The 23,329-nt window shown below is 39.3% G+C and overlaps 1 protein-coding gene across 1 annotated transcript in view; it reads left to right on the top strand.

The window, feature by feature from the left end:
* Nucleotides 1-23,329, top strand: part of TSPAN8 (tetraspanin 8) — a 34,525-nt gene that overhangs the window by 3,626 nt on the left and 7,570 nt on the right. The window contains exons 2-5 of the mRNA XM_052641497.1: nt 5,753-5,815; nt 12,588-12,725; nt 17,117-17,191; nt 17,291-17,398. Of these exons, the coding sequence (XP_052497457.1) occupies nt 5,753-5,815; nt 12,588-12,725; nt 17,117-17,191; nt 17,291-17,398 (384 nt within the window). The remainder of the gene's footprint in view (nt 1-5,752; nt 5,816-12,587; nt 12,726-17,116; nt 17,192-17,290; nt 17,399-23,329) is intronic.

Genomic DNA, 23,329 nt, shown 5'->3' with positions numbered 1-23,329 from the left:
CATACCACTTTCTTTTGTGAGAGAACTTGAGACATGTCACGTAAGTGGGCAGTCATTTCTTGGTTAGAATAAGCAATTAAAGAAAAATAAGTGAAACTAAAAATAATTTTTAATCACTCATGCTAGAGTTTGATGCAAATTAGAGTGAATGAGAGGTATGGTAGAGAATAGGTAAATGATAGGTGTAAAACCTATTTCTCCTATTGTGTTGAAACAGATAAACTGCCCACATTTTCTTACGGTCCTCTTAGGTCTGGCTTAGGAGTGTTTTGGATGCTTGGAGTATCTTAGGGGTCTGGTGCAGAAGAAACCTGGCAGGTTGCAGTCTACAAGGTTGCAGTCTACAGAACAGTTGGACACAACTTAGTGACTAAACAATGATAATGACAACAAGCATGGAACACAGGCCTGTAGCACACAGATACAGTGAAATCATTGCCAGAGGCAGAGATTGTGGAAAGGCAGGTTTTTCATGAAAGAAAGCAGAGTGAAGTAACTTTACTTAACCCAAATGGGAGAAGGTGAGAAGGAGAAGCCAGGTTTTAAAACCAAATGTGTTAGCAGCTGAAGGAAGTTGACACATGAAAAGTTTTGAAGAGAGCAGAAGGATGTCAGGAATTGAGAGAGTTCAGAAACCAACATTTCAATGTCATCATTGCATTTTATATGGTACCTGGGCCTCTAGATTGGATGTGCCGAGAGCAATTAAAACAGTTAAAGCAGAGTAGGGGCTTTTGGTGGCTCAGTGGTAAAGAATCTGCCTGGTAATGCAGGAGGTGCAGGTTTGATCCTTGTGTTGGGAAGATTCCCTGGAAAAGGAAATGGTAACCCACTCCAGTATTCTTGCCTGGGAAATCCCATAGACAGAGGAGCCTGGTGGGCTATAGGCCATGGGATCTCAAAGAGTCGGTCATGGCTAGTAACTACACAACAGCGAAACAGAGTAGACATAACTATGAGACGAGATCGCTGAAAAATAAGGCACGATTATATCTCATTCTGATTGATTAAGTCCCCCAAGTTAAAACTTGACCATGATGAAAATGTGTGAACTTTGTAAATATAATGGTTTCCTACCACTATGCAGTTAGCTTGGAACTATAACAATGACATAATTCCTGGACCCCAGAGGTCAAGAGCTGAACCTCAATTGTTTCATCACCAGTTGTGTGACTCTAGGGAAATTGGTTAACCTCTCTGAGCCTTACATTTCCTTATCTATAAAATGGGACTAGTAATAGTTTTAACTTTACGGGCTGTTGTGAAGTTTAGATGGGTTTATACATACAAGGAACTCAGAATAATGCTGAATAAATGTTTAAGAAATAGGTACTTCAGCCATCATTGTATAGGCAGTTCTATGAGATAGCAATATGAAGCCACTCTGCATTCAGTTCAGTTCAGTCGCTCAGTCGTGTCCGACTCTTTGCAACCCCATGAATCACAGCACGCCAGGCCTCCCTGTCCATCACCAACTCCCAGAGTTCACTCAGACTCACATCCATCGAGTCAGTGATGCCATCCAGCCATCTCATCCTCGGTCGTCCCCTTCTTCTCCTGCCCCCAATCCCTCCCAGCATCAGAGTCTTTTCCAATGAGTCAGCTCTTCGCGTGAGGTGGCCAAAGTACTGGAGTTTCAGCTTTAGCATCATTCCTTCCAAAGAAATCCCAGGGCTGATCTCTTTCAGAATGGACTGGTTGGATCTCCTTGCAGTCCAAGGGACTCTCAAGAGTCTTCTCTAACACCACAGTTCGAAAGCATCAATTCTTCAGCACTCAGCCTTCTTCACAGTCCAACTCTCACATCCATACATGACCACAGGAAAAACCATAGCTTTGACTAGATGGACCTTTTCTCTGCTTTTCAATACACTATCTAGGTTGGTCATAACTTTTCTTCCAAGGAGTAAGCGTCTTTTAATTTCATGGCTGCAATCACCATCTGCAGTGATTTTGGAGCCCCCAAAAATAAAGTCTGACACTGTTTCCACTGTTTCTCTGTCTATTTCCCATGGAGTGATGGGACCGGATGCCATGATCTTCGTTTTCTGAATGTTGAGCTTTAAGCCGACTTTTTCACTCTCCTCTTTTACTTTCATCAGGAGGCTTTTTAGTTCCTCTTCACTTTCTGCCATAAGTGTGGTGTCATCTGCATATCTGAGGTTATTGATATTTCTCCCGGCCGTTTTGATTCCAGCTTGTGTTTCTTCCAGTCCAGCGTTTCTCATGATGTACTGCGCATATAAGTTAAATAAGCAGGGTGACAATAGACAGCCTTGATGTAGTCCTTTTCCTATTTGGAACCAGTCTGTTGTTCCATGTCCAGTTCTAACTGTTGCTTCCTGACCTGCATACAGATTTCTCAAGAGGCAGGTTAGGTGGTCTGGTATTCCCATCTCTTTCAAATTTTCCAGTTTATTGTGATCCACACAGTCAAAGGCTTTGGCATAGTCAATAAAGCAGACATAGATGTTTTTCTGGAACTCTCTTGCCTTTTCCATGATCCAGTGGATTTTGGCAATTTATCTCTGGTTCCTCCGCCTTTTCGAAAACCAGCTTGAACATCAGGAAATTCACGGTTCATGTATTGCTGAAGCCTAGCTTGGAGAATTTTGAGCGTTACTTTAGTGAGAAGTAAATTCCAATGTTGGATTTTGAAACAGAAGAAGAAATAAGATGGCAAGAATTATGATAAGTCAGAAATTCTTTTATTATAAATTAGAAGAATGGAAAGCAAGTGGATTTTGAAGAAACTAACAGATTGAGATGCAAATCCTGAATCTACATTGCTTTGTGGCCTGTTTTCCTGATAATGAAGTCTTTCTGATGTTATGGATTTCAGTTAGATGTTTCTAACTTCCCTGAAAAGACCTTGTTCTTCCCATTAGCATAGTGGTGGGACCTACAGTCTCTAGATAAGATATCTTGTGCAAGAGCAACAGTTGTAAAGACTTGTGTTCCTTGACTTTTCTTTGCCTCAGTCTCTGCACTTGTTCAATGATGGTAATTTTAGGTGGTAGGATCAATGGTGAAGATTAACTAATCTACTTTATGAAAGCTTGTGATTAAGGACTGACACGCAATAATAATTCAATTAATGCTATTTTTCCAGTTCCAACAATCAAATTGCTTTTTAATTTAAAAATACTGGAATCTGACGTGATAGTATTTTAGCCCTAACTCTTATCCTTTTCCAACCTCATGGGACAAGGAATCTGTGGGGCTAAAGGGAGGTGCTCACTCCACTTTGGGTACATACCCCAAATATAGTCACTTTGGGGATTAGGGTTTCAACATAGAAAGTTAGGGGGCACATAACTCAGTCCATAGCATACTCGTAAGCAAGTGTCAATTACCTAATTTTGTAGAATGCTGGTTCAGACCAACTGCATCCTAATTTCATAAAAAGAAAGATGTCTTAGGAGAGCTGAGTGGCAACAAAAATGACTTTCTTCAAAGAGAAACCAGAAAGGGGGGTGAAGTGGGTGAAGAAGGCCTAGTAAGTTCCTTAGTATCCACTGTGGGTGTCCAACATATCACCTCATTTCCTTTTACAATCTTAACAACAGAGAGGAGGACAGACTTGGATGCTTATTTTTTAATTCATACTCCAAATTATTTAAGGCATTATAAAAAGATCAAGAGTGAATGCTTAAAGTCAAACTGGAGAAAGGGCTCCAAGAACTATTATGAAGGTCAGTGTTACAATTGGGATAAAACAAGTTAGTATCAATCATGACTCTAGATTGATCATTCTTGATATAAAAGTTACATTTAATTAATTTAATTAGTAAATTATGTAGTTCTTAAAATTGTCTCATGCATAATTTCATTAAAAACTCAAGTAAATATAATCATAATAACTATTCATACAATTAATGTCATTTTCAGTTAAAGATGAAAGTCAGAGTGACTATTAAGACAACTAATGTAAATCTACTTGTGAAAGGGAGAAAAAGAGAAAGAAAGAAAAATGTCAGTCAACAAATTGAAATAACAAATAAAAATCCAACTGTTATAAAATTACTAAAAATCCCAGAGGATCTCATTATCATTTGATGTAAATTCTTACAGATTTATTTATTAACAAGAACCACTAAAATTAGTATTGATCTCCATCTGCAAATAAAATTAGGATTTAGCAGAAAGAAGGAAAAGAAGTAAGAAGGGTTTTCAGACTCTAAAGCTGTTTTTTCAATGTTTTGTGTTTTACAGTGTGTGTGTGTGTGTTTGTGTGCACCTATAAGATAATTAAATTGTATAGGTTATTTGGTGCTTTGGCAAAGAGTTCTCTGGTAGAAAGCTTTGGTTTCCCATTGTGTTTGTTGTGTTGAAGTAAGGTCAGGGCTAAATTTGGAGTGGTACTGGATTTTCGCCATGTGACAGTTATCCCTTGGGAGATTCCAGTTTCTTTATTGAAATGAAATGTTTGAATTTAGATGGTTTCTGAGATCTATTAGGGAGCATAGGTTTAGTCACTCACTGCACTTACTATTGCTTTCACAAAGCCCTGAGTCTGCTTCCACACCAAATGTAATGAGAAGCCATTAAGTGAAACAGCTCTTTGGGGGGTTGGAGCATACAGCCCAAGCATGCATGAAAGCAATGATGCTACCAGGTCATGGGGTTTGGAGGACTCAGGCATTTCTCTGTCAGAGCACCCTGAGGCCAGAATAGTCTGGAAACTCCTCTAAGGTCTACTGCTGTGTCTGTTGGTTACCAAGCTTGTTCTCAACATCTCTGTCTTTGATTTTTTTTAAGGCTATAACATCTACATCATAAACAAACAAAACAAAAAACCCAAACCTAAAAAACAAGGTTTTTTCTTACACTAAAGTAAAATGTGTTTCACATTTTATGTGTTGGCCTTGGTCCAAATTAAATAATCTGGTACAGTCATTACAGGAACTTAAGACTTTAAATACTGTTCCTCATCGTTCCTCTTCTCTGGGTAAGCTTTACTACCTTAAAGAGCTTATTTTAAAGAGTTTGTTTGGGCACAAAAAGTGTTATAAACCGTTGTTGCTTAACTGCACATTTTGTCAAATATTCTACTATTGCCTGTATATCTGACTTGAATCTTGTAGGAATGTTTGGTGATTATCAGTTACACCTTTCCTTTTAGGTCTAAGACAGCTTCCGAGAGACAAGCCCAGAGGCCTGATAAGGATATTTTTTCTTAAAATTGTTATGACATAATTTTTGTATGTTGTGTGAGTGTGCATGTGTGTGCTCAGTCGTGTCTGACTCTCTGTGACCCCATGGACTCTAGCCCACCAGGCTCCTCTGTCCAGGGAATTTTCCAGGCAAGAATACTGGAGCGGGTTACCATTTCCTACTCCAGGGCATCTTCCCGACCCAGGGATTGAACCTAGGTCTCTTGTGTCTCCTGCGTTGACAGGTGGATTTTTTACCACTATGCCACCTGGAAGCCCTTTGCATGCTAAAATCTAGCGAAAAGAGAGTTGAAATATGGAAAACCGTCCTTCCTGTCCCCCATAGTGAAGATGACTTCTTGTTCTAGACCTATGAATGACTGTGGATGGGAAACAGATTATGCTTATCAAACTTTCCAACTACAGCGGAATATTCAAGCAATTATCTATACACGAGTATTCCTCATTTATGTCTTTTAGGTTATAATGGTAGAATTAATGATAAACCATTGTAACCAGATGGCTAGGGTTGTATGGAATTAGAGTTTTAGTTTATCTTAGGCACACTCTAACATTTTTTTTCCTTTTTTCTGCAGCTATGTGGTGCCATTATCCTTTCCGTAGCTATTTCAATACGAGCAGGGAAAATTGGTCAAGAGGTAAATAAATATGTTATTCCACTGACAAAGTAGTTTATTTCTCTTATAGCGATGAAAGTAATGATAGTAATAATAAAATGTTTTTATAGCATTTTCCTAACTGCCTCACATAATTATTTGTGCTAAGTGATTTTATAATTTAGTTAATCAAGATTACTCACTATGTGCCTGGCACTGTGTTAGGCATTAACGAGTCCTTCTGGAGAACGGAGAAGATGTTACTCCCCAAATAGGAAGATTGCATTGAAAGTAGAGGTGAGAAGGGGCCAAAGCAGAAATAAGCCTGCTTCATTATTTGTTAAAGTATAGCCTGATTAAAAAAAAAGAAGTTTATTCTAAGACTTTTTCCACCAAAATAAATAAATAAATAAATAAATAAAAGATAGCCTGAAATTATCTACAGGATATAGACTGCTTTGCCTTTCCAACCAAGAGAAATTTTTGTACAGACATTGACAATTAATTTGGCTGATTCCCAGGGTGAGGTGGTGCTCCAAAAGGAAAGATGGTAAGATGTTCTCTTGGAGAAGAATTACTTGAATCTGTTTTATTTCTTTTTTTAACTGTTTTAAAGGCAGCAAAATTCAAAGAGAGTTGTAATGACTTGGGGCAGCTGGTGTTGAGGGTAATCCCTTGTAACAGTAAAAGGCTGGTCATAGCCATGTAACTCAGCAGTTGACTGGTGATGTCCAACTTCCTGACATCAAGATAAGATTAGCAGGATCCCATTTCTCCCACCACATGCCATTCCATGGCTGCCAAAGCACTTATCAGGATTTCTGCAAGTCTGGAGGAAGTTTAGTTCATACAGTTAATTCTGGCTCTAGTCTTTATTTCCATACACGTGGTTTCTGTTCCGTACCACAGTGTCACAGTGTGGAAAGAGTGTGGGGTTGGGGGGGGAGGGTGTGTGTGTGTGGGGTTGTTCTGTCAATTTTAGTCAGCACAGGTGCCTGGCACCATTTCCTGACTTCCCTGCTCCCTTTCTCCTGTCTCCCTTCTTCTCAGGGATGTCCCACCCTTGAGATTATGATTCTTACCTCTTGCGGGGCAGTTACCTTGTGCTCTGTTATCTGGATTCTCACCACTGTTCAGGCTCACATATTCTACTTCTAGGGCCATTTCAAAGTGTTTGCCCAGGTGAAGTTTCCTCTTTAAGAGGAATATCAGTTCCTATCTAATAAGTATTAAGATATTCTTGAAACAAAAATTCAGGTAATGCATTATCGATTAAAACTTATTTGACCATGGTGCAATTATATGCTATTAGACATAATAACCTAGTTGAAAGAAAAAGCAAGTTGACATCTCTTTTGATTCTTTTTCCTAAAATGGGTGGGTTTTCTGGACCTTTCTTTTTTTTTTTCTCACCTTCTCTTTTTCTCTCACTGCTTCTCTCTTGTTTTTCCTTCTTTCTTTCCCTCCTTTTCTTTCCTCCCTCTTTCTTTCTTTTCCTTTTCTTTCCTTTCCTTTAAAATTTGCTTTCTACCATTAGAGAACCCAGAAAACCACAGTGGTGATTAAGCACATCTTCATTCTGAGCCTCGCCATGGTGAGGACACTGAGTCGGAGACAGGTGTGACAATGAGTTGGTAACATTCTACTCCATCTGGACTTTGTTTTTTATACTGATAAATATAACTGTGACTTCTTGATGTCCTTGGATTCTGAAATTTGAGCCAAGAACAGTATTCAAAAGTGTATAGAATCATTGAGAAACTGATGTCTGACTTGGGAACTCAAAAATAAGCATAGAGATTAACAGCCATTGATTTAGGGGGTGCTTTTCCTGGTGGCTCAGAGGTTAAAGCGTCTGCCTGGAATGCGGGAGACGCAGTTTCAATTTCTGATCGGGTTCGATCCCTGACCCAGATTCAATCCCTGGGTTGGGAAGATCCCCTGGAGAAGGAAATGGCAACCCACTCCAGTAGTCTTGCCTGGAGAATCCCATGGAGGGAGGAGCCTTGTAGGCTACAGTCCATGGGGTCACAAAGAGTCGGACATGACTGAGTGACTTCACTTCACTTTGGCCTTTTTTTAAGATGTGTGTGCAACCTGTATTTCATTTAAAAATTTTATTGTGTTTCTGGTAGATGTGGAAATGCTGTATTTCCCCCCAGTGCTTCTGGTAAACAAACTTGGTGTTTAGTCTCAGAAATTACACACATTGAATGTATTAAAGAGCTGTCCTTGAGAGAGTTACTGCAAATCTGGGGATAAGAATGAGTTAATAGAGCTAGACATCATCTTGAGTTATATTTTGACTCTTGTACTCTGTCTCTATTCCCTAAACAAAAGGCAGTATCTTCCAGGACAACTTGAACCAGCTTGACAGACGAGAAAATGACTTATATTTATTCAAAGTCAGTGACAAAGAATCAAGACTGTGCAGAGAACCAAATTTTACTACTGGAAAAACAGGAGAAGTTTTAGAAGGGGAGACCTGAGAGCAAACACAGAAAAGAAGGATGCCAGGATGTCTTTATGCACATCTTTTAGCAAAGCCATGGGTGCTAAAGTGTCCCCTAGAGATGCCTTGTTCTCCCTCAGGATGAACTCAGCCCTGCATGAGGCAAAGTGTATGTGCAGCCATCCTAGGAGATTCCTTATAATCCAAAGAGGACCCTGAGCCTTCTTCTTCAAGGTTCTGTCATGTCCTTTTCTATAGAAATTCCCCTCTCATCCAAAGACACACAGAGACAGTGTTCTTCCAAGACAGCTTTTGAAACTCTGTTGTCTCTCCCCTGAGGGCTTCCCAGGTGGCACAGTGGTAAGAATCTGCCTACCAATCAATGCAGGAGATGCGGGTTCAATCCCTGGGTCAGGAAGATCCCCTGTAGAAGGAAAAGGCAACCCACTCTAGTACTCTTGCCTGGAGAATCCCATGGACAGAAGAGCCTGGTGGGCTACAGTCCATGGGGTTGCAAAGAGTCGGACACGACTGAGCCACAGTGCACACACATCTCTCCCATGACACAAGTACCTGAACTCAAATGTTCATTTTGTTTCTAAATAAGAATAGCCACTTGTTGGGCTGGTCTTAAAACAGTGACCGTCATGTAGCCAGCACATCGTTTTCAGGCCACATTGGTAGTGGGTTGCTGTGCCCAGATCAGTCTCAAAGAAGTGCTTCATTACCTACCAAATAAGTGCTGGCCACACTCTCCAGGGGCCTCCCAGGTGGCTCAGTGGTAAAGAACCCGCCTGCCAATGCAGGAAACTCAAGAGATGTGAGTTCCATCCCTGGGTTGGGAAGATCCCTTGGAAAAGGAAATGGCAACCCATTCTGGTATTCCTGCCCAGAAAATCCCATGGACAGAGGAACCTGGCAGGTTACAGTCTGTGGAGTCGCTAAGAGTCAGACACAACTGAGTGACTAAACAACAGCAACAACACGTTGTTCACGTCTCACTGGTAGCTATTTGACCTACTGTTTCTATATCTGGGTTGTCTGACCAAAGTACCGATAACTCTGCTGGTGAGGCTTCAACTGTCTTGGATGTGTTAGGGTTTTCCTGACTGGCTATGATGTCATGAAACAACGTTTGATGGCGGGTGGGTTTCCTGATGCTGCTTTTTTGGGTTGTTATCTGTCTTTACTCAGATGCCATGCCTGGTTGCTAACAAAACTGATTTCTTAGCTCCAATCTGAACAAGCAAACCAATTAAAAAAGAAAGAAAGAAAGAAAGAAAGAAACCAGAAAAGCCTGAAAAAGAGGCAAAAAAATCTTAAGGACTTAACCAAGCTTTCTAAATATGCAAACTGAAACATTATCTGTAAGCATCAACTCTTAAAGACAAAAGAAGCCTTGGGTATTCACAGAGGCTGACTTAATTCCTTTCATAAGTGGGAAACTGGAGCCCAGTAAAGTTAGTTGAATTTCATGGTTAGAAACTAATTTATAAAGACTCTGACTAGAATATAGATTTTGTTTTAGTGCGCTTACATCTTCGGCACATTCCTTCCTTCTAATTGTCAAGCAAAGGCTTTGTCTAGGCTATGGATTAATTTTAAAAGTCTTTAAAAATGTAAAGATCATGAGTAGTAGTGTTCGTTTGTTTTTTGGTATTTCCTGTTAAAGGCACACAACTGCATGCTGTGCCGCAGATCCCAGACGGCAGCCTCTTAGCTAGTGTAAGAACTAGTGGTCTGCCTAGAAATAACCCAGTAGATAAAGCTCCTGAGAGATGAATGGGCTGTGCACAGCACTCATATATCACACAGGCACAAGATTTCATTGTTTCATTGTGATTTGCTTCTGGTCATATCTGTAGAGCAAGATATCGATTGAGGCTAGGTTATAGTGAGGAAGGTTATGTATGTGGGGAAGAGAAGAACCAAATTATGCAGGATTGGTAGTCCAGCCCATCATAAAGAGACCTAAGGTGTTTTCCTCAATATCCCATTTCTAAATAGTCAGGCAAAATAAAGAGTTTCTGGAAGACTCTATAGACTATACCTCCTGGGAACGAGATAGACTCGATGCGGAATATCAGGAACTAGACTTATTTTCTTAGTTTAAAATATGGTTGGTTTGTTTTGGCAAATGTATAGACCTCTGTAATCACTATTACAATCAAAATGACAAGAATTTTTATTAACTCATGAAAGTTTCCTCATATCCCTTTGCAATCTGTTCCCGCTTTACTTGATACTCTGCTCCAAGTCCATCACTGCTCTGATTTCTATCATCATAGCTTAGATTTACCTACTCTTTTTTTAATTCCCCATCTAGTTTTTTTTAAATAAAATTATAGTTGATTTACAATGTTATATTAGCTTCTGCTGTACAGAAAAGTGATTCAATTCAATTCAAACTTACTTTACTTACTATGATAATCTCTGGGTTCTTTGATGTTGCTGCAAATGGCATTACTTTATTCTTTTTAATGGCTGAGTAGTATTCCATATTGCAAGCGTGTGTGTCTGTAGCATTGTATGACTACCAGACAATGTTTGAATATCAGACATTGTAAGAATAACAGAGCATATCTTCTTAAATTTTTTTTTATTTTTAATTGGAGAATAATTATTTTACAATATTGTGATGATTCCTGCCATACATCAACATGAATCAGCCATAGGTATACATCTGTTCCCTCTCTCTTAAGCCTCCCTCCCACCTCCCTCTCCATCCCACCCTTCTAGATGATCACAGAGCACTGGCTTTGGGTTTCCTGCATCATACAGGAATTCCCACTGACTCTACATTTTAGATATGGTAATGCATATGTTTCACTACTACTCTCCACAGTCTTCCCACCTTCTCCCATCTACTGTGACCAACAGTCTGTCTTTTATGTCTGCATCTCCTTTGCTGCCCTGTAAATAGGACCATCAGTACCATCTTTCTAGACTTTCTCTATATGCATTAATAATGATATTTGTCCTTCTCTTTCTGACTTACTTCACTCTGTATAATAAGCTCTAGGTCCATCCATCTCATTGGAGCTGACTCAAATGCATTCCTTTTTATAGCTGAATAACATTCTATTTTGTATATTCACCATAACTTCTTTATCCATTCATCTGTCGATGGACATCTAGCTTGCTTCTATGTCCTAGCTATTTTAAATAGCATATATAGCATATCTTCTTCATCCATTCATCCATTGATGGACATTTAGGCTGTTTCAATGTCTTAACTATTGCAAATAGTGTTGCTTTGAACATAAGGATGCATATTTTTTTGAATTATAGCTTTATCTGGATATATGCCTAGGACTAGGATTGCTGGGTAATATGGCAACTCTATTTTTAGTTTTTGAGGAACCTCCATATTGCTTCCATAGTGACTGCACCAGCTTTTACCCCAAAAACCATGTAGGAGGGATCCCTTTTCTCCACACCCTCTCCCTCACTTTTTTGTAGGCTTCATCACGGCCATTCTAATTGATATGAGATGATATCTCATTATAGTTTTGATTTGCATTTCTTTAATAGTAAGCTATATTGAGCACCTTTTCACATGTGTGTTAGCTATCTTTATGTCCTTGTAGAAATGTCCACTTAGTTCTTCTACCCATTTTTTGATTGCATTGTTTTTGTTGTTGTTGCTGTTGATAGCATGAGCTATTTGTATCTTTTGTAAATTAATCTCTTGTAGGTCACATTTTTGCAAATATTTTCTCCCATTTTGTAGGTTGTCTTTTTGTTTTGTTTATGGTTTCCTTTGCTATGCATAGGCTAGTAAGTTTGATGAGATCCCATTTGTTTATTTTTGCATAGATTTATCTATTCTGGATTGCTATATAAATGGAATTATACAGCAGTCACTCTTGAATATGGTACATTTAGCTCAACATAATATTTTAGAGATTTGCTCATGCTGTTGAGTCAGTAGTTTGTGGAACTTCAGTTCAGTTCAGAGGAACTTAGGCTTTATAATTTAACTAAACTGACATAAAAACATATTTATGATGCTACTTAGGTATAAAACACAAAATATGCAAATCAAAGATCACATCATGGATAAAACTACTGATCCTTTTAAACTTAAAAAAATTTTTGTTTGAAAAGCCTATTCCATTTCTTCCGTCCAACATCCAATATAAATCTTCAAAAGACATAAAATTGGAACACTGGACAAGTAACACCTCAAAAGAAGGCAAGCTCCTTAAAGGCAGTAATTTTTGCTTGTTTATGTCACTATAGCATCTCAGTGTCTAAGAACAGGGTTTGGCATATAGTAGTTCCCCAGTGGATATTTGTTGAATAGCAAACATCAAGAAAAGGAATTTCACATCTTTAATCTCTTTTTTTAATTTTCAGATTCTCACTCCTGGGGATGCTAACCTAAGCCCTTTTATTGCTGTGAATATATTAATTTTTGTGGGTGCTGTCATCATGATTCTGGGTTTCCTGGGATGCTGTGGTGCCATGAAAGAAAACCAGTTCATGATGATTTTGGTGAGTTTTCCCAATGCATCCCAATACCCAACTTTCAGACTTTGGAGGATTATCTCCCGTCCCCATTATCTGTAAGAAGGACTCGTGAAGATTGATGCAACTCTCACTTTATTTAGAGGGTTTGGTTGTGGAAGCTAATATAATTATCTCAAATTAGAGGGTACCCTGAGAGAAGTAATCCAAGTCTATGCCCCAACCAGTAACACTGAAGACGCTGAAGTTGAATGGCTCTATGAAGACCTACAAGACCTTTTAGTACTAACACCCAAAAAAGACATCTTTTTTATTATAGGAGACTGGAATACAAAAGTAGGAAGTCAAGAAACACCTGGAGTTACAGGCAAATTTGGCCTTGGAGTACAGAATGAAGCAAGGCAAAGGCTGACAGAATTTTGCCAAGAGAATGCACGGGTCATAGCAAACACCCTCTTCAACAACACAAGAGAAGTCTCTACACATGGACATCACCAGATGGTCAACAGATTGATTATATTCTTTGCAGCCAAAGATGGAGAAGCTCTATATAGTCAGCAAAAACAAAACAAAACAAAACAAAACTGGGAGCTGACTGTGGCTCAGATCACGAACACTTTATTGCCAAATTCAGACTTAAATGGAAGACAGTAGGGAAAACCACTAGACCATTCAGGCATGACCTAAGTCAAATTCTTTATGATTATACAGTGGAAGTGAGAAATAGATTTAAGGGACTAGATCTGATAGACAGAGTGCCTGATGAACTATGGACAGAACTCAATTTCATTGTACAGGAGGAGGCAGTGATCAAGAACATCCCCAAGAAAAAGAAGTGCAAAAAGGAAAAATAGTTGTCTGAGGAGGCCTTACAAATAGTTGTGTAAAGAAGAGAAGTGAAAAGCAAAGGAAAAAAGGAAAGATATACCCATTTAAATGCAGAGTTCCAAAGAATAGCAAGGAGAGGTAAGAAAGCTTTCCTCAGTGACCAGTGCAAAGATAGAGAGGAAAACAATTTAACGGGAAAGACTAGAGATCTCTTCAAGAAAATTAGAGCTACCAAGGGAACATTTCATGCAAAGATGGGCTCAATAAAGGACAGAAATTGTATGGACCTAACAGAGGCAGAAGATATTTAGAAGAGGTGGTAAGAATACACAGAAGAACTGTACAAAAAAGATATTCATGACCCAGATAATCACAGTGGTGTGATCATTCACCTAGAACTAGACACCCTGGAATGCCAATTCAAGTGGGCCTTAGTAAGCATCACTATGACCAAAGCTAGTGGAGGTGATGGAATTCCAGTTGAGCTATTTCAAAGCTTAAAAGATGGCGCTGTGAAAGTGCTACATTCAATGTGCCAGCAAATTTGGAAAACTCAGCAGTGGCCACAGGACTGGAAAAGGTCAGTTTTCATTCCAATCCCAAAGAAAGGCAATGCCAAAGAATGCTCAAACTACCACACAATTGCACTCATCTCACACGCTAGTAAAGTAATGCTTAAAATTTTCCAAGTCAGGCTTCAGCAATACGTAAACTGTGAACTTCCAGATGTTCAAACTGGTTTTAGAAAAAGCAGAGGAACCAGAAATCAAATTGCCAACATCCACCGGATCATCAAAAAAGCAAGAGAGTTCCAGAAAAACATCTACTTCTGCTTTATAGACTATGCCAAAGCCTTTGACTATATGGATCATAAACTGTGGAGAATTCTGAAAGAGATGGGAAAACCAGACCAGCCGACCTGCCTCTTGAGAAATCTGTATGCAGGTCAGGAAGCAACAGTTAGAACTGGACATGGAACAACAGACTGATTCCAGATTGGGAAAAGAGTACGTCAAGGCTGTATACTGTCACCCTGCTTATTAAACTTATATGCAGAGTACATCATGAGAAACGCTGGGCTGGAAGAAGCAGAAACTGCAATCAAGATTGCCGGGAGAAATCTCAATAACCTCAGATATGCAGATGACACTACCCTTATGGCAGAAAGTGAAGAAGCACTAAAGAGCCTCTTGATGAAAGTGAGAGGAGAGTGAAAATGTTGGCTTAAAGCTCAACATTCAGAAAACTAAGATCTTGGCAATCATTCCCATCACGTCATGGAACCCATAAGGAAGACTAACAAGTAAACAATTAGCTACAGCAAAGGTGGTCCAAGAAGAAAAGAGCAATGATGGAGGAGGGAACTTTCAAGCTGGAAGCAGAAGTGGATAAGGTGTTTGTATGGGTAAGGATGTGATGAGCTTTCCAGGGAGAGGGCCTGGAAGTACAATGCTAGCATCTTTGGGGAACTGAAAATTTTTGGGTATGGCTAGAGTGTGTAAGGACTATATTCAGTAAGTGATGGAAGGTGGGTCTGAGTGTGGACTAGTGTCAAATCACAGTCCATGCTAAGAAAATTGTAAGGACATGAGATAATCAGATTTGTCCTTTAGAAATCTTCAAGGATAATTTGGGTTGAGATAACCAACAGATAATTTACTTTGAACACATACACAGTAGAAAATAATAAGTGGATATAGAAAAAAAAATTTTAATTTAAGTATTTATTGGATAGAAAACTGACATAAAAATTTATTAGAGCTCATCTGAACTTGTTTCTTCTCTAATAAAAGAAGCATTGTGTCAGTCCCTCAACAAATATTTTTTAACTGATGGTTTATTATGAAGCAAGGTAAAAGAGCTTTCAGTTCAGTTCAGCTCAGTCACTCAGTCATATCAGACTATTTGTGACCCAATGGACTGCAGCATGCCAGGCCTCCCTGTCCGTCACCAACTCCTGGATCTTGCTCAAACTCATGTCCGTCGATTCAGTAATGCCATCCAACCATCTTATTTTCTGTCATCCCCTTCTCCTGACCTCAATCTTTCCCAGCATCAGGGTCTTTTCAAATGAGTCAGCTCTTCATATCAGGTGGCCAAAGTATTATAGTTTCAGCTTCAACATCAGTCCTGCCAATGAACATTCAGGACCGATTTCCTTTAGGATGGACTGGTTGGATCTCCTTTGAGTCCAAGGGACTCTCAAGAGTCTTCTCCAACACCACAGTTCAAAAGCATCAATTCTTCGGTGAACAGTTTTCCTTATGGTCCAACTATCCATATCTATGCATGATTACTGGAAAAGCCATAGTTTTGACTAGATGGACCTTTGTTGTCAAAGTAATGTCTCTGTTTTTTAATATACTGTCTAAGTTGGTCATAGTTTTTCTTCCAAGGAGCAAGTGTCTCTTAATTTCATGGCTGCAGTCACTATCTGCAGTGATTTTTGAGCCCACACCCCACCAAAATAAAGTCTCTCACTGTTTCCATTGTTTCCCATCTATTTGCCATCAAGTGACAGGACCGGATGCCATGATCTTAGTTTTCTGAATGTTGAGTTTTAAACCAGCTTTTTCACTCTCTTCTTTCATTTTCATCAAGAGGCTCTTTAGTTCTTCTTCACTTTCTGCTGTAAGGGTGGTGTTATCTGCATATCTAAAGTTATTGATATTTCTCCTGGCAATCTTGATTCCAGCTGTGCTTCTTCCAGCCTGGCATTTCTCATGATGTACTCTGCATAGAAGTTAAATAAACAGGGTGACAATCTACAGTCTTGGTGTACTCCTTTCCCGATTTGGAGCCAGTCTGTAGTTCCATGTCCAGTTCTAACTGTTGCTTCTTGAGCCGCATATAGATTTCTCAGGAGGCAGGTTAGGTGGTCTGGTATTCCCATATCTTGAAGAATTTTCTACAGTTTGTTGTGATCCACAGTCAAAGGCTTTGGTATAGTCAATAAAGCAGAAGTAGATGTTTTTCTGGAACTCTCTTGCTTTTTCAATGAAAGAGCTTTAATGGAACTCTAATATCATCCCTGGTGGTTGGTTTTTGATTAATAAGGCCTCATTTGCAATTTGGGGACTTTAATTACTTGAGCTTGTTTTTATGAAAACTAATTTGTGGGAACCTCTGAAATTAGAATTCAGTATATCTGAGGCAGATTTCAGGACTACATTTGTAAAAAGACTCCAGGTGATTCTCATAGTGGTAGAGACATTGCTTTGAAGTCAGTTCTGAAATTCGTCTTGAAGTTTGAGTTTGTATTTTATGAAGAAAAAAATCATATTCAAACAACTTCATTTGAATTTTTGAACTTCCCTCCATTCAACATCGTACTGATGCCTACAATCCTATGATTCGATTTTAGTTTTGATCATTTTCCTTAGTCAGTCTCTGGAGCAAATGTTTCTGAGCAGTAATGGCTCCAACTTTGATTTTTGAGGCAGAGAGTAGAATAAATGAAGAGCATGGTTAATACTACTGTAATTAGGATCCCTAGTGCTGAAAGAAGCGTCATGTCCAAAATGTCCCCAGGTGGTTATGGAATGTACTGGTGATAATATTGAATATATTTTCCTTTTCTTTTTTGTCAGTTTTTCATAGGACTGCTTATGATCCTACTCCTGCAGGTGGCGGCAGGTATCCTAGCAACTGCTAGGAAATCTAAGGTGTGTACACATATTATACCTGACAGTTTTGGAAAAGTGCATAAAATTGACATGCTACCTCCTGACATGAATCATTTAACAGCACTTTTCAATTTTCAGACTGAACAAGCTCTGAATAAGACTCTCCTGATGAATGCACGTCTTTTGAGTTCAACAAATGAAAATGAAAGAGTATTCCAGAAAGCCTTTTCTGAACTTCAAGAAGAGGTAATTAGAACTTGTGGGTTATTTGGAGAGTTGGAGACAGTTCTACTTTTACTTAATTTTTGACAGCTGTGTTCCTTAAGAATTGGAAAAATATCTCCCTTTTGCATATTTTGACCAATTATTCTGTCACTATGCAATAAGAAGAAGCCAGGACTATTTCTAATTTTTTCCCCAGCTTCTTATGAAGTTCTGAGGCAGTTTAGGACAGATATTAAGATGATATGTTTATGATAGATTAAGTCTTGATTGAGCTAAATCAATAATTGCTTTAATATTTACCACTTAGAAGGATAGTGTGTTTTGAATGCTTGGAATTTCCCTTCTCTCTTTCTCTGCCTCCATGTCCCTCTTCTCTTTTATTTTTTTATTTTTATTTATTTTTTTATCCACTTCTCTTTTAAAAATAATTATAGCTACTGTTTATTGTTGCTTAGTATGTATCAGATTTGCATTCAATAGCTCACTTAATTCTGACAACAAGTCTATGAGATGGATAATATCATTACCCTCATTATCTTTAACCAGAGAAAACAACGGCAACCCACTCCAGTACTCTTGCTTGGACCATCCCACGGAGGGAGGAGCCTGGTGGGCTGTAGTCCATGGGGACGCTAAGAGTCAGACAGGACTGAGCGTCTTCACTTTCACTTTTCACTTTCATGCACTGGAGAAGGAAATGGCAACCCACTCCAGTGTTCTTGCCTGGAGAATCCCAGGGATGGGGGAGCCTGGCGGGCTGCCCTCTGTGGGGTCGCACAGAGTCAGACACGACTGAAGAGACTTAGCAACAGCAGCAGCAGCATTATCTTTAATAGACAGATGAGGGGATTACAACTTAGAGAGGCATGACAGCTAACAAGTGATGGGGTTGGAATTTGAATGCAGATCTGTCTGACTCACTAATTCTTTTTAATCAGTACACTAGCCCCCCTCCCCCTAGGTATGTGTGTATGTATGTATGTATGTATGTATGTATTTACTTTGGCTACTTCACTGTCTTCAGGGTAAAGTCAAGATTTGGACAGAGGTTGAAGGTATTCTACTCTCTGGCTCCTACCTCGTATTTTAACTTTACTAAAGTCTACTCCATGAAGAAAGCACTCTGGTCCAACCAGTGTCTACTCAGGGTGTGTTAAATAACTCTGCCTTCCTGCTTTGGCATCATTCCTCATCCTTGGAATGCACTTACTACTTTTCTCTTTTTTTTGACTTGCTTTCTTTTTTAAAAAATTTTTAATTGGAGGATAATTACAATATTGTGATGGTTTTTGCCATGCATCAGTATGAATTGGCCATAGGCATACATGTGTCCCCTCCCTTTGGAACCCCCCTCTTCCCTCTATCCCTCCAGAATATCATAGAGCACTGGTATTGACTGCCTTGTGTCATACACCAAACTCCCACTGGCTATCTGTTTTACATATGTTAATGTATATGTTTCAATGCTATTCTCTCAAGTCATCCCACCCTCTCCTTTTCCCACTGAGTCCAAAAGTCTGTTCTTTCATTACAAATATGACCTGTACTTTGAGACTTGACTGAAATATTGCTCTGTGAAACTTCTCCCCTCTACAGTTTAGTTACTCAGAATTTCCATCATATTAATGACATGTAGCATTTATTTCACGTATACCATAGAAATCCTCAGACTCTCAGAGTAGAGCAGGATTTTACAGGACATTTAACCTGACTTATCATTAACTGGGGCTTCCCAGATGGTATTAGTGGTAAAGAACCCGCCTGTCAACGCATGTAGGTGTGAGATGTGAGTTTCATCCCTGGGTCGGGAAGATCCCCTGGAGAAGGGAATGGCAACCCACCCTAGTTTTCTTGCCTGGAGAATCCCATGGACAGAAGAGCCTGTTGGGCTACAGTCCATAGGGACGCGAAGAGTTGCACATGACTGAAGTGACTTACCACACACATCATTAACGGAAGTATTTTATGTTTATGTTCACCCACCTTCTAATTAAATATGGAAGAGCCGACAGTTTGCCCATTTTGCCCATCCCATCCCATTCCCTTTGCATCTAAGTCTGATGATTAATGTGTTCTTTCTTAATTTGAAACAAAATCTTTCTCCCCTAGACTTTATATAATTTAGTTTTAGTTCTTCCTTATGGAGTTTCAGAGGAAAAAGAAAATCTACTTCTACATATTGGAACTTTTTCTTTGAAACTGGCTTCTTGTATGACTTCTAAGAGCTTTGATTTTCAAGTCAAAACATCTTAACATCCCTGGTTTTTTGAACTATTTATCAGATGACATTTCCCCCAGAGCCCAGTTCCTATTTGGATAGACTCCAGCTTGTAAAAATTCTGCTTAAAGCATCATTTCCAGGAGCTGAAACCTGATATGCATTAGTCCCTGTTTAACTTCCTCTGTGCTGTGTTTCTCCTAGCTCAGCCAGAGCTGCATTCCTTGATCCTCTCTCCTCCTGGATCATTCCCACTTTAGAGTCCAGATTAATCCAGATTTAAAAGCAGGAAAAATTTAGGCAACTCAGCTTCTCCGCTGGGAGGGGCCAAGCGTCCTTGATTTTCCCTGTTAATCTAGGACAAAATATACTACAGGTAACCACTGGGTCTCTGGGTGGGTCCTGAGTCACACTTGCTGCATGTTGTCTCTGGTATCCAAGGTCTTAGTGTCATCCACAGGATTCTAAATGTTCTGTTTGTTGTAGCACAATTCTTTTTTTTTTTTTAATTATATATACATGTATACTTTTCTTCTGAAGACAATACACTTACTGTCAGATATTTTAATACTGAAGCTTCGATAATTCAGCCACCTGATGTGAAGAGCCGACTCATTGGAAAAGATCCTGACTTTGGAAAGATTGGGGGCAGGAGGAGAAAGGGGCAACAGTGGATGAGATGGGTGGATGGCATCACTGACTCAATGGACATGAGATTATGCAAACTCATGTTTGGGAGATAGTGAAGGACAGGGAAGCCTGGGGTGCTGCAGTCCATGGACTTGCAAAGCGTTGGACACGACTTAATGACTGAACAACAACAAAGACAAATAATTGCTTTACTATGCTGTATTAGTTTCTATTGTACAATGAAGTGAGTCAGCTCTTTGTATGCATACCTCTCCTCCTGCACCTCCCTCCCACCCCTCATCCCAGCCCTCTAGGTCATCACAGAGCACTGAGCTGAGCTCCCTGTGTGGGGCACAATTCTGACTTATTTCCATGCATGAATTCTGTGCCTGAAGCTTCTTGGGTTCACAGGACTATGGTTCTTTTTTTACAGAATTGTCTATTCTGGTTTTTGTTTGTTTTATAATATATATCCACCAGGACTTTCTTTTCTCTTTTTTACTAATGCTTCTTTGGAAAAAGAAAACTCTGGCTGGGTGGCCTGGGGTCTCATCACACAGAGATAATTTGTAGTTACTAAGTGACTTTCTTTTTGGTTTTCAGGGAACTCTCACACAAATTCTCTGCTAATATACTAGTAGAATGTGCCCATCTTGGATTCTTGGAAATGACTATTTGTATCATTCACTGAGAAGTGCCTTCTTCATCCAATGCTATCACACTTTTAATACATCCCAACCAACTTCTTCCCCAGCTGCTCCCTCACCTGATCTGGTGACTAGATTCCAAACCAAGTTTAGCCTTTCTACCTCCTGCTCTGTCTCCTGTGTATCTCTATGCTGTCCTAAGGGATACTGTATTCCAAAAATGGATTGATCTGTGAGTGTATATAGTGGGATTTATATTCTTTTTGATCTGCTGTGTCTGTATCAGTCATTCAAGTTTATTTAATCAGAAAGAGTGAGCAATTGATTGTGTCTACCGTGGAAGCAAGAAAAGAAGTTGTTTCAAGATTACTCTCTTTGCTAATATTGATTGACCTTGAAACCATCTGAAATCTCCAACTCTTTGTCATGTAAATATCTAATGAGTCATATATTTGTGCAAGTGAATCTTTGAGCCAAATCACAAGGCTTTATATCTGCCACAGTTGGACCTGCTGAAGGCCATTGTGTGAAATACCTTTGGAACTCCAATTTGTATTCAAGTGTATTAATCATCAGTCCCACCTCTATATCAACTATAGAGTTGAAAAGGCATTTTCCATAATGTTATCTAAAATATTCACATTAGTGTTGAACAGATCCTGTCCACATGAGAGCAATAACAACAACCACCACAAAATAGAATCAACAATGATGACAACATATATTGAGTACTTTCTAGCCCAGGCATTGGGCTAAACACTTCATATCCTCACATGGATATTCTAATTTATCTTTACAACAAATCTATGAAGGAATGATACTATCATTAAAAACTATCATTGTCTGTATTTTACAGATGAAGAAATTGTGGTGTAGAGAGCTTAAGGAACGTAAGTAACAGGTCACTCAGTAAGTGAAAGTCCTTTTAATATCCTTGTATGGCAATGCATCTGAGCCTAAGAAAACCACCAAGTGTTGGTTCTATTTTCTTAAGCCATTTTTTCTTCTTTTCTGCATGACAAGTTTTGTCTCTATTTAGAGCAAATGTGACAAGATGAGAGAGAATTGCCTCTCACTTTCATCTAATAATACTATGACCCGTTACTCTGAGTCACTGGGCTTATTGCTTTCTTGTTTTCCTTTCCCAAACATGACCACAACTTCCCTTAGTGTTTGCCCATGTTTAGTTGCCATAGAAAGCAACACTTCAAACAAAGCTAGGGGAGGTGATGGAATTCCAGCTGAGCTATTTCAAATCCTAAAAGATGATGCTGGTAAAGTGCTGCACTCAACATGCCAGCAAATTTGGAAAACTCAGCAGTGGCCACAGGACTGGAAAAGGTCAGTTTTCATTCCAATCCCAAAGAAAGGCAGTGCCAAAGAATGTTCAAACTACCATACAATTATATTCATTTCACATGCTAGCAAAGTAATGCTCAAAATTCTCTAAGCTAGGCTTCAACAGTACATGAATCAAGAACTTCCAGATGTTCAAGCTGAATTTAGAAAAGGAAGAGGAACCAGAGATCAAATTGCCAACATCTGTTGGAGCATAGAAAAAGCAAGAAAATCCCAGAAAAACATCTTATTCTGCTTCATTGACTATACTAAAGCCTTTGACTGTGTGGATCACAACAAACTGTGGACAATTCTTCAAGAGCCGGGAGTACCAGACCACCTTTCCTGTCTCCAGAGAAACCTGTATGGTCAAGAAGCAATAGTTAGAACTGGACATGGAACAACAGACTGTTTCAAAATTGGGAAAGGAGTACATCAAGGCTGTATATTGCCACCCTGCTTGTTTAACTTCCATGCAGAGTACATCATGCAAAATGCTGGGTTGGATGAAGCATAAGCTGGAATCAAGATTACCAGAAAAAGTATCAATAACCTTAGATATGCAGATGACACCACCCTTATGGCAGGAAGTGAACAGGAACTAAAGAGTTTCTTGATGAAAGTGAAAGAGGAGAGTGAAAAAGTTGTTTTAAAACAGAACATTCAAAAAATGAAGATGGCATCTGGTCCTATCACTTCATGGCAAATAGATGGGGAAACAATGGAAACAGTGGGAAACTATTTTCTTGGGATCCAAAATCACTGCAGATAGTGAATGCAGCCATGAAATTAAAAGATGCTTACTCCTTGGAAGGAAAGTCATGACCAAATCAGACAGCATATTAAAAAGCAGAGACATTACTTTGACAACAAATGTCTGTCTAGTCAAGGCCATGGGTTTTCCAGTGTTCATGTATGGATGTGAGAGTTGGACTATAAAAATAGCTGAGTGCAGAAGAATTGATGTTTTTGAAGTGTGGTGTTGGAGAAGACTCTTGAGAGTCCGTTGGACTGCAAGGAGATCAAACCAGTCAGTCCTAAAGGAAATCAACACTGAATATTCACTGGAAGGACTTATGCTGAAGCTGAAGCGCCAATACTTTAGCCACCTGATATGAA

This window comes from Budorcas taxicolor, chromosome 5 (genome assembly GCF_023091745.1).
Source record: "Budorcas taxicolor isolate Tak-1 chromosome 5, Takin1.1, whole genome shotgun sequence".
Classification (NCBI taxonomy): domain Eukaryota; kingdom Metazoa; phylum Chordata; class Mammalia; order Artiodactyla; family Bovidae; genus Budorcas; species Budorcas taxicolor.
This window is presented reverse-complemented; position numbering and strand designations above follow the sequence as displayed.